Source organism: Rutilus rutilus (assembly GCF_951802725.1).
Source record: "Rutilus rutilus genome assembly, chromosome: 4".
NCBI classification, from domain to species: domain Eukaryota; kingdom Metazoa; phylum Chordata; class Actinopteri; order Cypriniformes; family Leuciscidae; genus Rutilus; species Rutilus rutilus.
The window spans coordinates 43,723,911-43,741,603 of NC_140212.1; the positions used below are offsets into that span (position 1 = coordinate 43,723,911).

Sequence of the window (17,693 nt, forward strand, 5' to 3'; positions counted from 1 at the left end):
TGTTGTTTGACGGGTGCATCACAGAGACTTTATATGTGGAAAGATTTGTTTGCATAATTTTTTGTAAAGTTTATGATGTTCACAGCAGTGTGCCTGAACTTGTGTTTTAATTTTGCTTTTGTTAAAAACAACAGTATTTGAGTTAGTAACAAGTTTTTTCATTAGTCATTATGTGCATGTATGTTCAAGGAAGTGTTCAGTAAAAACAGTCGAAACACATGCAAGTCTAGCGTGGTTTCCGACAGTGTTTATGATGCCGCTCAACAGCCAAAAGTACAGTACTCAGTACAAAGTACAGTATTCAATACTTTTTGAGAACTCCCATGTGTTTTTACATTTTTTATATGTGCATTTGTATATCTGGGCCACATATCTTGGCCAGGACATTCCTGTAAAAGAGATTTTTTTTATCTCATTGAGGTCTTCTGATAAAATAAATAAAATGAAATATGCGTTGACAGTTTTTATGGATCACCTCACATCCTTGCCATATGAATAGCGTAGGTGTTCATATTAGCAGTAATGAGCTAACACAATGGAAACCTTTTTAATACAGATTGCATAAAAAGAGAATAATTGTTTCCAATTGAATTAGATAATTCTAAAGCAGACACATGAATATATATATATATATATTGTTCATGTCTGTGTGACAAGTATTCGCTGAGTTTTGCTTAGTTTTTGTGACACGCACCAGAAAAAAGTTCACAGAGACAGCAGAAAGCACACTCGGTTTTCTTTATTTTACAAAAGCACAATGTTTTGTTTTGATTGTTGGTGAACACACAAAAAAATACCCTTTACAGCTTCGCATGAAGTAGTGCTTTTTTCTGTATGACCATAAATGCCAGAGTATTTTAAGTCGATTTCGCTGCTATGTGAAAAAAGTCCAGCAGAATGTTCTGGTGTGTTAGTCAACCCCAGAGGGTTCAGGTGTCCTTTTAGGTGTCAGTTTAGACTGAACATTTTTCAACATTTCATGAGTGAATTCTCAAGTGGCAATTAAGGGTTCCTTTATGTTTGAAGCTCTTTCCACACTGATCACATGTGAACGGCTTTTCTCCGGTGTGAATGTTCATGTGATACTCAAGGTTTGCTTCTGTTGTGAAGCTCTTTCCACACTGATCACATGTGAAAGGCCTCTCTCCGTTGTGAATTCTCATGTGGACTTTAAGGTTTCCTTTTTGAGTGAAACACTTTCCACACTCTTGACAGTAGAAAGTCTTCCCTCCAGTGTGAGTTCTCATGTGGCCTTTAAGATGTCCTTTTTGAGTGAAACTCTTCCCACACTGTTGGCAGGTGAACGCCTTCTCTCCATTGTGAATTCTCGTGTGTTTTTTAAGGTTTCCTTTATCAGTGAAGCTCTTTCCACACAATTTGCAGGTAAAAGGCTTCTCTCCGGTGTGAATTCTCATGTGGCCTTTAAGATGTTCTTTTTGAGTGAAACTCTTTCCACACTGTTGGCAGATGAACGCCTTCTCTCCAGTGTGAATCCTCATGTGGACTTTAATGTTTCCTTTATCAGTGAAGCCCTTTCCACACAATCTGCAGGCAAAAGGCTTCTCTCCAGTGTGAATACTCATGTGGGTACCAAGGTGTCCTTTTTCATCAAAGCTCATTCCACAATGTTGGCAGGTGTGAGGCTTCTCTCCGGTGTGAATTTTCATGTGGACTGTAAGATGTCCCTTTTCTGTAAAGCTCTTTCCACACAGTTGGCAGCTGTAAGGCTTCTCTCCAGTGTGAATTTTTACATGTCTGTTAAGGCCGTTTTTTCTTGTGAAACTCTTTCCACACTGATTACATTTGAATGGCTTTGCTCCAGTATGAATTTTCATGTGGACTTTGTGTCGTTTTTCAGTGAAACTCTTTTGAGGGACTTTTTGAGAGGAAATCTTTTCAGTCTGTGAGCAACTAAAAGAGTTTTCTCCATTTATGAAATCATGATGTTTCCCATACTGATCCTTCTCTTCCATTTCATTTAGTTCTTGACTCTCCAATTTAAATGCCGTCAGATCTAAAAGAGACAAATACAAATTAACCAAAGTTTAATGCCACAAAACAACAGACATCAAGACATTAACACATTTAAGGCATCAAAACCAAAAACATGTATCCTAAATCCTAAACCCACTAGGCTACTGAAAGAGGTGTTACTTGTAATCTCAATATTTGTTACTCTTTGATTTCTTTAGGGCAAATTTCTAAATCTTTTTCCATCATGTTTGGATTTTATGTGTTCACGAGAATACTTTTTGTGCGCCAATAAAACAAAATAACGACTTTATTCAACAATTTCTTCCCTTCCATATCAGTCTCCGACGCGCATTCACAAGAGCACCACAACACACGCGTTGCCCTGCATTTCCAGGTCATATGTCAGAACGTATCATCAACACACGTATTTGATGACGCATACATTTAATAATGTTAAAAAAATTGCCTTTATAAAGGGGTAAATATCAAAACTATGCAGATTTAAAGGATAACTCTCGCCAAACTATTTTTGACTGTCAAAATGCCGGCGGTCGGAAACACAGTGAGTTGTTCAAAATCTTTATTTTTAGTAAACTCTGTGTACACAAACAATGTTCTCAGTGCTGGAGTTCATGGGTAGAGCCTCTGGTGATACTTCGAGCAAAGTTCCATGTTGTGTCGAGCCTTCTTAGTGTTTCAAAAATCGCTATTTTGAATCATAAAAGTGCCCCATTCACTCCCATTCACAAGGCATTTAACCTAAAAAGAAAATACGGTCAAACTTAAAAGTGGCGTTTCCATTCTAATTATGCTTTTAAACGAAAGTTTGCCTTCGAGTAGATTAACAAAAAGACCCTAGGTTGCATTTTGGCGAGAGTTACCCTTTAAAGGCAGGGTAGGCAGGTTTTTTCTAAAAAAAAAACGTTTTCCCAAATTTGTTTAAACTGTCTTTATATACCAATACATAATTAAAATGTAAGTACTCTGAAAAAGAGAGTATAAAAATTGAGTGTCTGTAGTCCTCTCAGGGCTGCAATAAACACAGCTACTTATTTCTATTTGGAACGAATGAAATTATTGGCTGGGCGACTGTCACTCTCCCTCGCTACCATGGCTACCACCCCTGCCGCTACAGGAGCTGCCCACATGCGCGCACCCGTTTGACTCAAGGAGGGGAAGAGGCACGGAAGCTAGGAAGAATCACAATCGTGGAAGCTCTTACATGCAAAACACTGTATATGTTATGAATCTTACACGAAATTCACCTTCATCACAGTGTAACTGATGGTAATGGGAAAACGTGTATCAATGCAACCTGTTTTTAGCTTTGCCTTATGTTACTAGCTCGTTACCTCAATATATTTTAAACTTTACCAGTATCGATATGCTAGCTTGATAGTGAGTACTAACAGCCATGTTAGGCCTAGTTGTTTATATTCATAATGATAAAGTTAGGTATTTTATTACATGTGATTCTGACATGATGTCACTACATGCACTGCGCTCCTCTCTGCTCAGCGCTGACAAACGCGCCCTCCAGCTGAGCGGTCGGTATCGCGCGTTCATGTGTTTTGGGGGCGTGGCTTTGGAAGGTGACTGTGTTGTAAGTCACACGTAGGCTCACTATTGGCCGACGCTGGTCATGTGTGTGATGCGTGTGACGTACAACACAGAAGCGCTGCGTTATTACACTATGTGAACTCACTCGAGGCCCAGAGAGAAGGAAATGAATAGTGGAATAAAGTCGTTATTTTTGTTTACTTTTTGCGCACAAAAAGTATTCTCGTCGCTTGATAAACTTAAGATTGAGCCACTGATGTCACATGGACTACTTTGATGATGTCTTTATTACTTTTCTGGACATGGACAGTATACCGTACATACATTTTCAATGGAGGGACAGAAAGCTCTCGGACTAAATCTAAAATATCTTAAACTGTGTTCCGAAGATGAACGGAGGTCTTACGGGCTTGGAACGACATGAGGGTGAGTCATTAATGACATAATTTACATTTTTGGGTGAACTAACCCTTTAAGTAGAACACTGATGAAAATATTGCTTCAGAATAAGTAATGTTTACACCACCAAACCTAATGTTACACTTCTTTAACTTCCCAAGATTATTTAAAGTAATTGACGTTAATCACATTAAGCCACGAATAAGGACTCGCGCTGATGGACACACAGCTGAAGTACGAGCACAGATGCGCCTCTCATGCATGCGATTGTGAATTCAGTTCTCTTTCACAGCTACACACACACAATTATGTCAAAATGCACATCACGTGGACTATTCAATTGTGGAGTGTGGAGTATTCAATATTAACAGAGTCTGTCATGTCCTACATAAACGAAGACAAATGGGAGAAAATCGGACGTGTAACTGAATCCGTGTACATTCTTAAAGGGACAGCCGCCTCATAAACTGTTGCCATAAGTTTAATGTTAATAAAAAACATACTGGTTTTGACTAAATCACTTTTTTATCCTTATCATCAATGTATTAATGTATCATCAATGTATTAATATCATATATTTAATTCATAAAGTGAAAATAAAACACTATACAGTGTATTATTTTTACATTTGTTTGTTCAATTTCAGTAGTATTTCTTACTACGTTTAATGAACCTATGCTACTGTCCCTGACAAACGTAAAGTTTATTTATTTGTATATTTTTCTATTATATGTGTAATATGCTTCTTTGTTCCTATTTTTAATATAAAAAATAAAATTGCCTGCCTTGCTTTAATACAGAAGACTATGTGTAATGATTGCAGTCAGCTTAAAGGGCATTTGTTTTATAACATTGGGTTGACTAAAATGGGAAGAAAAACTAAATAAATGTCAAGGTTCAAATTTAATTCAGTAGGATTTTTTTCCTTCTAGACCTATTCAACTGTGTACCGCAGTCAAATGAGAAAAGTAACACAAAACAAACAAGAATGGATTTTAAATCGAATCGTGAACCTCAAGAATCGATTTGAATTGTGAGGTACCAAAAGATTCCCACCCCTATAATCGACCCTCTGAGACGGTTGGCATCGTAATAGTAATTGGTGCAATACAGTTCCTTTCAAACAACTGCAATTAAAAAATGCATAGCCTATATTATGAATTCAACCCATCAAATAGGCTAGTAGGAGTGACTGCGTTACACGTCACTGCTGAAATCCACACGCATTTGGCAGGTTGGTGTGTGTATATATTTATTTATTTATTTATTTAATTAATTATTTTAGGGCTGCAAGATTAATCGCACTTACCGTAAATCGATTTGGCTTATCGCGATTTTAAAATGGCCAAGGCTGCGATTATTTTTTTATGCGCAGCTTGTCATTGATGTACGGCTCTGTAAACGCTGCTCACTCTGAAAGCACTGTGAGTCTGAGTCACTTATAACGTGCATTTGAAAAAGCAACACGCGTCAAACATCTTTCCAAACACGAGAATCATTTATGAACCTCTTGTCCAACAACAGACAACATTTAATAACATGCATTTACTCCAAACTCACTTCATAACGACAGCTGAGCTCCTCCTTCTGTGAGATGATGTGCTTCTGACACAGAATAAGGCAGTCGTGTGTTTATAAGTCATGTTTAATCAAAGCGTTTCAATCTTCTGTTTATTCAGCTACAGCGATAGGGATTTCCTGGAATGATGCGCATTATTGTACTTCTGCGGTGGGGCATATTTAGCGTGTTTGCGTGAGAGCGCCCTCTGGCGTTCAGATGGAGCAACCCCAGCTCTAGCATTCAAGTCAAGTCACCTTTATTTATAGCGCTTTTTATAATACAGATTATTTCAAGGCAGCTTTACAGTGATAACAGGAAAATAACGCAAAAAAGTTTGCTTCTCCTGTACAGCAGATATAGAAGAAAATAGTGTCATAGTCCAGCTTAAGTAAGTTCAGTGATGGTTTATTTTTGTTGTAAATAAGTTATTAATTTAGTTCATTTATATATAGCCACTCTGGATAAAACAGTGATGTCATCGCCCAAATGTCATTCATTCACAACCTATTCATTGAGCACAAGCAAAAGTGTTTGTTTTCCAGCTGATGGTAGCAATCTTCCACTAAACTATGGCACGTTTCATGTTTTCACCATTAATGAAACTGAGAAATGTCTTCTTAAATGTGAATTTTACTTAAAATATTGCTATTTTAATAAATCTGTATATAAATATCATTACTAATTTTGGAAAAACAAAAAAAGCCATATATAGAAATAACTTACTTGAGAATACTCTGCATATTTATTGTGTGTAATTGACCGTTCAGGCACGTATCCGAAGCCCAAAGTACGTAGCCTGTACTTCGCTTGTTCGTGTTTCACTCCGCCTGGGAGCGTGAGGAACAGCGCGAGTTCTCTTTTAACAGCTGAATATGCAGCTTTACAACTTTAAAAAAGTTACATGATTCGACTGATTTTGACATTAACTCTTTCCCCGACATTGACAAGATTTTCTATCATTCATTACACAATACTTTCCCGCAATTGACAGAATTTTCCGGCAACCTTTGTTTTCACTGTTATACGGTAAGGAGCGCTATTACGCATCTTCTGAAAGAGAACAGAATCTCCCAATCAAACCACAGATGAATGAAGAAGAAGAGACGAGCGATTGAAGCAGTGATCAAGTATATTTTAATCTACGCGATCATCAAGCATTAATCAGCATAGAAATCAAAGCTTTTTTATCATTACTAAATGACATCTCAAACCCAAGGAGAGTTATAAGATGCACTAACTACTCTGTGTTTTGATCATCGTTCTGAAACTGAACCAGATGTTAAAACATTTCCTCCGCTTTTTGTTCAAAATGTCATTCTAACCCACACAAAAGCAGCACTCTAGCAAAGGAGTCAAGTTAAAAATAGCCTAAATATAAAGTTATGAAACTTAATTTTCCCCTTAACCCAAAGATTGCCCGCTTGATACACCCTCAAATTAATTATATCTAATGTTTAACCACAAGTAAATAAGAGCCGGTGGCAAATTACATGTTTATATATGTGTGCATTTACATATTTCACACTTCTATGTATATTCCCAAATATATCTTACAAATTAGGTAGACATTGTGTTGAATGTTACTCAAAATAATTGTTTTTAGGCTACTTATGTATTATTTCGCCTAATTTAATGTTTGGCGTTGGAATAACGAATGTCCAACATGGAAATCGGATCTTTTCAGGTTGAAGTAGCATTAGTATTTGTCTGGTCATGTGATCTCAACATGTCTGTCTACATGAGGCGACCCGCTTAGTGTCAAAAAAACCCGCTTTAATTAGGACACTCTTCAAAAATATTTCACTCATTTCTGTAGAGCTGGACATTTTAATAAGGATCAAATGACTGAGTTCAGCTTTGAGAATGAAACTGACCTGTTTGTTCCTCAGTTTCTTCTTGTTTCACACTGAATGTTTCTTCAATCTTGAAGTCTTCACTCTCCTCTTTAATATACGGCATCTTTATAATAGATCTCAGTCGTTTCACCAGGAGTTTTTCTGTTCAGCAGTTCAGTTCACTGGTAAGAGAGTCAGTCAGTCAGAGAGTTAATAGACTTAAATTATTTGATTAGAAAACAAACCAAACAAAAAAAACTCCAAACTAGCACTAACATTTTATAAAATAACACAAATTACACAGTTGGTTTATATTTAGACAATATCATATTTAAAATATTTTTTTCTTTCTTTGTAGATTACATTTAATAGATTAAAACATTTACAGCTGGTTAGTAAAAGTTGTCATTACTTGTTTGTGTTTGTTGTTCTCAGGAGTCGTCCGTGTTTGAGGTGATTCGAGCGAGTCGACACAGTGAATCATTCTGTGTAGCTTTGATTGATTCAGTCGACCCTTGAGTTTCAAAAGCTCCGTTTCTCTCATCACTACTTGCAAGTAGCGGGATTCATGTTTATGATAAACTAATTAACGATGTGGAGCAGAATGAGACACACCTTTTCTGCTACTCATGTATGGATTTGCTTAGCTCACACAAAAAACGTTCAATAATGTTAGACAACTCATTTTAATGTTACATTCAATATGAATTAACTTATTTTACATAACCTGTAAAATATATTAAATTTATTCACCAGTTTGCATTAATTTAAACGCTTTAAAATGCTTAAAACAAACCTTTCTTCAGCCGAATCACAACATATGCAGGAGCGCGGCGCAGCCTTATGACGTCATACCCCCACTCCAAAATAAAAGTCCTGAAAACAAAAGCGGCGTTGGTAAAATACACATTTAAATTAATCTTAATCACTGATAACTACCACTTAAAAAGTCTAAACTACATCGACTATGTGAGATTCTGTAAATGGTACTAATAACACTAATGTTTGAGAGCAGAAAACATTTACAAGGAGTGGGCAACTGTTTTCAATAACAAACCAATTATTTCTTGATGCATTTTTTTGTGTGTGTGGAAACGAAAGATTGACAAACCGTTATTGTTTTTGATAAAGCTCTAATTAAAATAAAAAAAATCCGGGGGTAACATTTTATCAATTGTTATCAACATGTTAGCAATTGTGCAAAATTAATGCAATTGTGCAAAATTAAATAACAAAAATAATTGGTTTTTAATTAAATTGATTGTGTGTGTGTCCACTGCTTTATTTTCCTTATAGTGGATGAGTGTGGTGGAAATCTCTCACTGTTTTACACATGAACAACATTTATATTATTTTTGGCAACACTTTACAAAAGTGTTTTATTAGTTACAATAGTTTACTACTTTAGTTAACAAGAACTAAGAATGAACAATTCTTCAGCAGTAATTAATCTTAGTTAATATTAATTTCAACATTCTTAGAATCAAATGTTGTGTTTTTTTTAACATTAATGCACAGTGAACTAACATGAACAAACAATGAACAGCTGTATTGTTAATAAACAACATTAACAAAGATTAATAAATCTCTGCACCTCCTCACAACTTCAAGTTTGTCTGCGAGCTGACATGAGGCTCAGGCAGTGTTGCCAACTCCTCAATAAGGAAAGTAGATTGGCTGTCCTAAAAGTAGCTAGAAGTAGCTAAATGACATCATCACCTAATTTGCATAACTGACCATGTGCATGTAATTGTGATGGACGCTGTAGGAGAGAGGAATAACGTCGCTGGAGAGACAAAAGGTGAGTAAAAAACACCCTGAATATGTTTAGAACCACAAATTAACTTTCTTCTATCGATTCTTGATTTTTTTTTTTACGTCACAATTACAACCCTCCTCCTTTATCCGGGCTTGGGACCGGCAAAAGTGACCCAAAAGAGACACTCTGGCGGAGTTACTTCGGTTTTTTTTTGTTTTTTAAATGTTTTAATTTTTTAAAGGTTTTTTTTTTTTTTTTTAATTTGTTAAAATTTTGTATAGGTTTTTTTGTTGTTGTTTTTTTTAAAGTTTTTTTTGTTTTTTAGTTTGGTTTGGTTTGGTTTTTAACCTTATGGTCCACTTAGGAGCCTACAACAAGTCGCAGTAAAACATAAACATTTTTTTTTTTTTTTTTTTTTTTTTTAAGTTTGGTTTTTAACCCTATGGTCCACTTAGGAGCCTACAACAAGTCACAGTAAACATTAACATTTTTAACCATAACATTTTTTTTGTATACAATCTTTTTTTTGATTTTCTTCTTAAGTTTGGTTTTTAAACTTATGGTCCACTTAGGAGCCTAGAACAAATTGTTTTATACAATCTAGATTAACAATCTAGATGGACCAAAAAGAGATAATAGAAAGAAATTAGGAGATAATAGAGATAATCTGAGAAAATGGTAACTATTCTGGCCCTAATTCAGGTTGATTGTGTTTTTACAGACCCCCCTCCACATACAGACAGGCTGTGCTGGCTCACAGAAAGAGTGGGTCATGGTCATTTTGGTCAAAGCTGTCTATGGCAGGTTCAGCAACTGAGGGAGCTGACTTAAATGAGTAAGCAGCTGATGTGCCGAAAAGCTGCAAAACATTATCAGGCAGCTGGTGCTCATAGCAAGCCTCACCAGACAGCTTCGGTCCATATCGAATGTACAGGATGGAGTTAAGGGTCTGCAAGGACATCCGATTTCTAAGCTTGCTTTTTACCACACTCATCTGGCTGAACACTCTCTGGACTTCAGCATTCGAGTGTGTTAAGGACAACACGGACACAGCAGCCATGGCAAGTTCTTGAACCGGGTTGATATCAGCTGCATCTCTGAACTTCCAAATCTCACTCCAGAAACCCAGTGTGTTTTTTGTCTCATTCCATTTACTAAGATGGATGGCACGCCATTGCTGAACAATCTTGTCTATCTCTGCAGGGGAGTGGCCGAGGAGCTTGGCTATTTTTTCTTTTTCTCCAGGGCTCTTACTGTGCTTTAAAGTTTCCTCCACATTAAAAACTGACATGTACTGCAATGCTTCGATGTTGTCCGGCAGTCTCACCCTCAACTCATTAGTGAGAGAGGTGGTGAAGGCTACACACCGCTTTCTGACATTTTTTTCATCCTCCGGCACAAGGTCTAGCTCAGCTGCCTTTGACTCAAAAAGGTAACCTAGGTACGGTTTGGGACTGATGTATCCATCTATTGGCCCTTTGAGTACATCAATATTTGCCAGTGGATTCAGCACCCTGCTGCTCACAGACTTGATCAGGCTAACCAAGCTGTCAAGTAGCTTAAGAGGATCTACTTGTTCACCCTCAAAAGCCTTGATGGCCAACTGTACCTCACCCAGCACTGACTTCAAAAAAGTCAGAAACAAAATGTTTTGAGGATCACTATACATGGAATATAAAACCTCAGCCATGTAGCAGTGTTCACTGGACTTGGTGACTGAGAAATGCAGCCTAAGCTCCTCCCACTGGTCCAAAATGCGTGAAACCGCAGGTTCAATGGAGAGCCAACGTGTGGCACAGACCTTAGTAATCTGTAAAGGTTTTTCCCCACAGTTGATGGTCTCATATATGGCCTTGTAGGCCTCCCTGCACTTTGGAGACACTGAAAACCAGTTATAAGTCTCTCGTACCAAGTACTCCACGCTACGGGGGATGGTGTCATTGGAAGCATGACTTACAGCAAGCTGCAGAGAGTGGCACACACGGCGAATAAGAATCAGATCTTTGAGGCCATACTCTTCCTTCAGGACTTTATGGACCCCATTGTTAATCCCCGTCATAACAGAGGCATTGTCAGTCCCTATCCCCAGGGGTTTCTCTTTTTTAAGACCACACTTCTCGAGGAAAGCCACAACAGCACGGGCTATAGATCTGACATCTCCTTCCTCCAATTCAACAAGCCCCAGAAATGTTGAGACAATTGTCTGCTTGGTGTCACTAAAGTACCTTATCACAACCTCCAGGTATTTAGAAACACTTATATCCGTGGACTCATCGAGGAGGAGGCTGAAACGCTGGTCACCCACATCTGCGACCAACTTTTTGAGAAAGTATGGTGCTAGAACACCATTATCATTTCTGTGCACTTTGTCCTGTGCATTTTGAAATGGGTAGCAGCAGTGGAGTCTGAGAAAGCAGCTCTACATGCTTCTCCAATGTGGTCACATGCTAGCATGGAACAGTGTTCAGCGATAGCTAATGCCATGGTGGACTCAGCCTTTTTAGCAGAGTCAATTGTTTTAAGCATAAGTGGCAGGTTCTATCATAAGGCTTTGCCTTTTGAGTGTGTTTTTGAGTTGTCTTGTGTTTCTTTACATCGCTAAGTTTGGCGTAGAAATCAGCTTTACAATATAGACAGTATGTCCGTGTATTATCTCCAATAAACGACTTTAACCAGCCTTTGAATTCAGGGTTTGATTCCCACTCCTTTCTGTATTTTTGAGTGTACAGTTTCGACATGAAGAGCTAGCCAGCTAGTTTAGCTTATGTCACAGAGAGGCACAAACTCTTTTAGACAAAGAACATTTTACATCCCGTGCTGAATGTAAGCCAGGGTGGGATCAGCCAGCGGCAGCTTCGCGGCAGTTCACGAACATGATGCGCGATTCATTTGCAGTCTGGACGCGGAGGGGTGAACATCTCCTGCTCTGACTGCAGCTGGGAGGGGCTGCTGCGCGAGGACTGGGCCGCCTGTGAGTGCTTTGGGACGGGGTGGGGCCCACGGCAGCACCCGCTGCTCGTTGAGAAGAGTAAGAACAATATGTGGTTTCACGTCACAGAGTCTCCAAAAGTCTCCAATACCAGAAAAAGTCGTTAGATTTGTCGCTAGTCGCTTTTTTGAAAATGTGTCGTTAGAGGAGTCTGAATACTCGCTAAATATAGAGACAAAGGCACTAAGTTGGCAACACTGGGCTCAGGTGCTTAAGTGTAAACCATAGATATACATAATAAAGGCTAGATGTCTCGTCCGCGCTGCTGGCCAATGGAGGTCGACGTCCGCACCTGGTGGCCATCTTGCCACAGTCAGCTCGCTCGCTCGCTCACTCGTAACATTGTGTTTTAATGGTGCATGTACTTTTTAAATAACCATAACTTAACCGATTTTCAAATGGTTTAGTTTGTTATAAACGTCAGAGATGTAGTTATGACACTGCATACTTGAATGAATGAATAATTATAACCATAGACCTCCATATGAAAATAACATTGAACAGAACAGATAGGTGCAATGAATATACACACGCACAAGGTATTTATGTTATATCAATATATAGGCTACTAAAACTCAGTGTACAGAATGGCAACATGAGATATATATATATATATATATATATATATATATATATATATACACACTTTTATAATATGAATATTACTATTATAATAAAATCATTTTAATTATTACATTTATTTTAACTTATTGTTAAACTTTACTCGGCGTGAACAATTCGCTCTTGAAAATGCTGCCGTTCGTCGTCTGAGTTACAATCTTCCTCTGAGGAAAAGGTGAGTTCTTCCTCGCTGTCCAGAATCATCTGAAGGGCGTCTTTACCGGAGAAACGCGCCATCCTCTCTAAACGCGATGAACTATCAGTGAATCTGATCTGATGAAACTTCGTGTTTTCAAGGCATTGATCGGGGGGCGGGTGCGAAGCATAGATTACCTAAACTATTTACCATGTGAATAGCGCCGGGGGCGGGGCGGCCTCAGTTCATTATAGAGATAATTAGGCAGAAGGAAAAAACGGTAGCTCTCCTTGCTTTCAAACGGATTAACTTAAGTTAAAAACATTTGTTTTTTATATTAATTACTTTACTTAAAAGAAGAGAATTCAAGCTTCATAAAGACATATCTCACGTGTCTGTGTGAGAAGTATTCGCTGAGTTACAGTTCATTTTCGGACGCGTTTCAGAATGGAATTCACTGACAGAGAGGAGGCAGAACTCGCATCATGTTTATTTTTCTTAATTTGGCGAAAAGCACAACACTTTGTTTTTATTGTGAGTATACACAAAAATAATACACATTTAACAGAATCGATTGATGTATGAAACTCCTATGGAAAATCAAAGTCAACAGAGTATTTATGAGTTTCTTTTACACTGATAAAAAAAAGCGAGCTGGTATCGCCGGCGAGACCGCCGACCTCAGGGGGTTAAATTAATGCGCTATCGATATCTTCTATAACAGACACGATGGCGGAATCTACACATGATGTTTTATAAACAAAGTTGGGGAGGAGCACGTTCAAATAATCAATCCAATTAACTTGTCATCAAACAATTACCGTCTACCCTATCAGCATGAGAGGAAGCATATATTTATTCACTCTGTCAACTCACCTAACATTCCTTGACAGTTTTCAGCATCCCTCCACTCACTCTCGACTTGTTCTTCCACAGCCAGGAATACGGGGGGATTACTTTGGGTTCTCCAGCGGCAGTCATCTTTGTTGTAAACGAATTCAACCCAAGCACTCTTTGGTGAGGTGGATGATTACGTTACTGTTGATCATCTGTCCATCATCGTATAAAGCCCACCCTGACAATTTGATTGGTCCGAACAGCTTTTGTTCGGGCATAATAGCTCCTCAACGGATCAAGTCCAGACCGAACTTCCCGACCTAAAAATTATGTGGGCGGGGCTAAGTTCGGCTGGCATCCAGGATAGCTCTGCCCTGTCAGAGCACTTAATATCTACATTCAGAAGTCATCTCAGTGGAGGAAGTCAGATCAGTTGTTGGTGTGTTTCGGGTCACCTAGGAAGGTGTTCCCTGCTTCTAAGCATAGCATCAGCAATTGGATAGTTCAAGCTATTTCTCAGGTTTCTTGCAGTCTGCCTTCACCTTTGGCACCTTTGCCACACCTATCCAAGAGGTCTGTGATGCAGCTGGCTAGGCCACTGCACACATTCACAAGATTTTACAGTCTGGACCTCCCCTTCTATGTCGGGTGCACGAGTGCTCTCCTCCTAAGTTGTGCCTGAGACAGTTTAACATTAGGGCAGGCAGGGATCATTGTGGCATAGAGGATATTCGTTCCCCAAAGTGTCGTCATCGACAATCGACAATCAAAAAATTTAAACCAGATCTCATCTGCGCATATGCAACTTCTTTCCACTTAGACTCCACCCATACATGTGCAGCGGAGAAAATGTCTGAGACAGAGGCTGCGAATTCTATCCCCACTGGAAAGAAATCTGTAGTGTGGGAAATCTGGGAATACTTTGGGTATCTGAAAAACGAACGCGGTTTTCCTTGAGTGGCTTTTATTGTGGCCAGCCTAAGGCACACCTGTGCAATAATCATGCTGTCTAATCAGTATCTTGATATGCCACACCTGTGAGGTGGATGGATTATCTCTGCAAAGGAGAAGTGCTCACTAACACAGATTTAGACAGATTTGTGAACAATATTTGAGAAAAATGGGCCTTTTATGTACTTATAAAAAGTCTTAGATCTTTGAGTTCAGCTCATGAAAAATGGGGGTAAAAACAAAAGTGTTGCATTTATAATTTTGTTAAGTGTCAGGAAGCAACTTAATATGCACATGACGACAGGGAGGTGACGGCAGTGCATAAATCGAGTTACCCCTCCCACTTCTGTTAGCTTTACTGACATTTCTTTTCCCGTGCGAATTGGCCATTAATATTACAGACGTCCTGTGGTAAAATGACATTACTCCATCTACCCTTGTAAAACTAATTCCATCCGAATAGGGCTTAATCTAACAAAAAGCAGAAACTGAGGCTAAATCTTTTCGTGTCTTTTAGTAATTATAAAACAATTATGTGTGCACTAGAGAAAGATTTAGTGATTTGCAAATGATTATAAGCCTGTTCTTTTATTGATATTTTATCGTTTTGTAGAGTTGTCAAAAAGTACAGACTTTGGAACCAAGTTTGTACTGAAATTAAACAAATTTGATGCTTTGAGTGCTGTTGAGCGGAATCGGACACACCTCTGATTGACCATTGTGTTCACGTGCTCATCGCATATGTCTGTGATTGGATACAATGATCAACGCACAGGAGCATTTGAAAGCACACGTTAGTGTTTGAAAGCATTTAAAAAAACAGGACCGGGAGCATTTGAAAGCACAAGCAGGTTTCTATCGTCTGTATCTGTGTAAGGGCTCGGTGAAGAGCGTCATTGATATATATTTACATCGTTTTTGAAGTGCTGATAATTGTAGCCAATTACAGACAAATCCAATTAGGGCGTGAGTACAATGGGCAATAGGCTTTGGTAACTACAGATGTAGAAATTGCCAACAATGTAACTTCACTTAAAAAACTAAAACATTCAAACATCCGCACACTGTTAAAATGTTCAATATAAGAGGCACAATTTTATGCAAAACAGCTAATGTAATTTACATGTTGCGCTGCCCTTGTGGCCTGTGCTATGTGGGCAAAACGAGTAGATCTTCAAAAACCTTCATTACAGAACATCGTTGCGCTATCAGAAATCGAGATTTCAAAAGTCCGGTCGCTCAGCATTTTGCTACTTTTAGACAATCTGTTTCTACCTTACAATACCTAAGGTGTAGAATTTGTGAAGTGCCCGCGGAGGGGACATCAATAATTTACTTCTAAAACACGAAACCTTCTGGATTTACACATTAGTACTTCTTGTCGAGCACCCAATTTGAGCAACATATTGCTTTGGATGTGTGCTTTTGATCTGATTTCACCTCAGATCATTGCCATATGAATAGCGTGCGCTGTCCGTAGGTGTTCACATTAGCAGTAATGAGCTAACACAAGAATGACTGGAAATCTCTCTCTTTAAATAGAATTACATAAAAAACAAATTTTCCAATTGAATTAGATAATTCTAAAGTAGACACATGAATATTTCTATAGATATACTGCTCATGTTTGTGTGACAAGTATTCGCAGTTTTGTTTCGTTTTTGTGACACGCACCAGAAAAAAGTTCACAGAGACAGCAGAAAGCACACTCTGTTTTCTTTATTTTACAAAAGGACTATGTAAAGTCCCTTTACAGTTTCGCATGAAGTATTGCTTTTATCTGAATGACCATAAATGCCAGAATATTTTAAGTCGATCTCGATGCTATGTAAAAAAAAGTCCAGCAGAATGCTCTGGCGTGTTAGTTGACCCCAGAGGGTTCAGGTGTCCTTTAAGGTGTCAGTTTAGATTGAACATTTTTCAGCACTTCATGGGTGAATTCTCAAGTGGCAATTAAGGGTTCCTTTATATTTTAAGCTTTTTCCACACTGATCACATGTGAACGGCTTATCTCCAGTGTGAATGTTCATGTGATACTCAAGGTTTGTTTCTTTTGTGAAGCTCTTCCCACACAATTTGCAGGTGAAAGGCTTGTAAGACTGGAAAAACTGGAAGAGAGAGCTACTCTCTGAGAGAACAAAGGAAATGAACATTTGAGCTCACTCTTGTGAAGTTAGCATCACCATTTGAGACGCAAAGTCTCACCTCAGAATACAAATCTTCCCCTCCTCCCCCACTTCCCCTCTCTCATGCTAAGATTACATGAAATTCACCCAAAAATCTATATGGTTTAATGTGAACAATTATCATACAGTATTACACATGTTTGGTATCATTTGAAATGTCTCAGTGCGACTGGTATAAAGGTCTCATTCCCAAAGAAGTAAACCAAAAGGTAATAAGGTTTTTAAGAGTTTAGAGATAACTGGCACACAAAGGTGGGTGGGTCTCTAGACAAATGTTCTCCGACTCCCAAAAGCTGTCAACTCTGAATGTAAATTCCCATTGTAGCAGATGTTTCCATGTGAAAGAAGTTTCTGTCTATATATAGTTTCTGCCGATCGACTGTCCTGCACAGTTTATCTCAAACCCTAATCAAACACACCTGAAGCAACCAATTAACGTCTTCAGGATCGCTTGAAAATTAAAGGCAGGTGTGTCTGATTAGGGTTGGAGATGAACTGTGCAGGACAGTCGATCGGCAGGAGCAGGGTTGGGCACCCCTGGTCTATATAATGAAATGCAACAAGAGGATCAGGGCGATTCTGTAACCCAGATCAGCCCGTGATGCGAAGTGTAAGCAAAACACTTCACATCATGTATTTAACAATGGGAAGGTATTGAATCTTCTCATGAAATGAGAAGATTCTATGAAATTCTATGAAATTGACCTGATACATTTACCTGACAGAATAAAATCAATGTTTACAATTTATTATAACGGACTCTAACAGACATTATTTTCAGTAAAGAGTTAAAAAGAATCGTCAAACATTCGCTCACATTTAATGATGCACAAATATCATTAAAACCTTTTCATTTATGGAGTCAGATGAAATAATGAGAGAATT

General features: G+C 38.4%; 1 protein-coding gene across 1 annotated transcript; it reads right to left on the bottom strand.

The window, feature by feature from the left end:
- Positions 1-724: 724 nt before the first annotated feature.
- On the bottom strand, positions 725-8,207 carry LOC311290067 (uncharacterized protein). The gene is made up of 3 exons (XM_084408364.1): positions 7,742-8,207; positions 7,369-7,511; positions 725-2,014 (listed from the first exon to the last, which is right to left on the bottom strand). Exons 2-3 carry the CDS (start codon positions 7,451-7,453, stop codon positions 978-980), a joined length of 1,122 nt encoding a protein of 373 aa, XP_084264490.1. The 5' UTR covers positions 7,454-7,511; positions 7,742-8,207; the 3' UTR covers positions 725-977.
- Between the last annotated feature and the right edge of the window lie 9,486 nt (positions 8,208-17,693).

Bases quoted from the DNA above. Each gene is read 5' to 3' on its own strand.
- LOC311290067 (XM_084408364.1), bottom strand. From the start codon at position 7,453: ATGCCGTATATTAAAGAGGAGAGTGAAGACTTCAAGATTGAAGAAACA. The intron at 2,015-7,368 runs GTCAGTTTCATT...TGTCTCTTTTAG, and splicing joins AGAAACTGAGGAACAAACAG to ATCTGACGGCATTTAAATTG.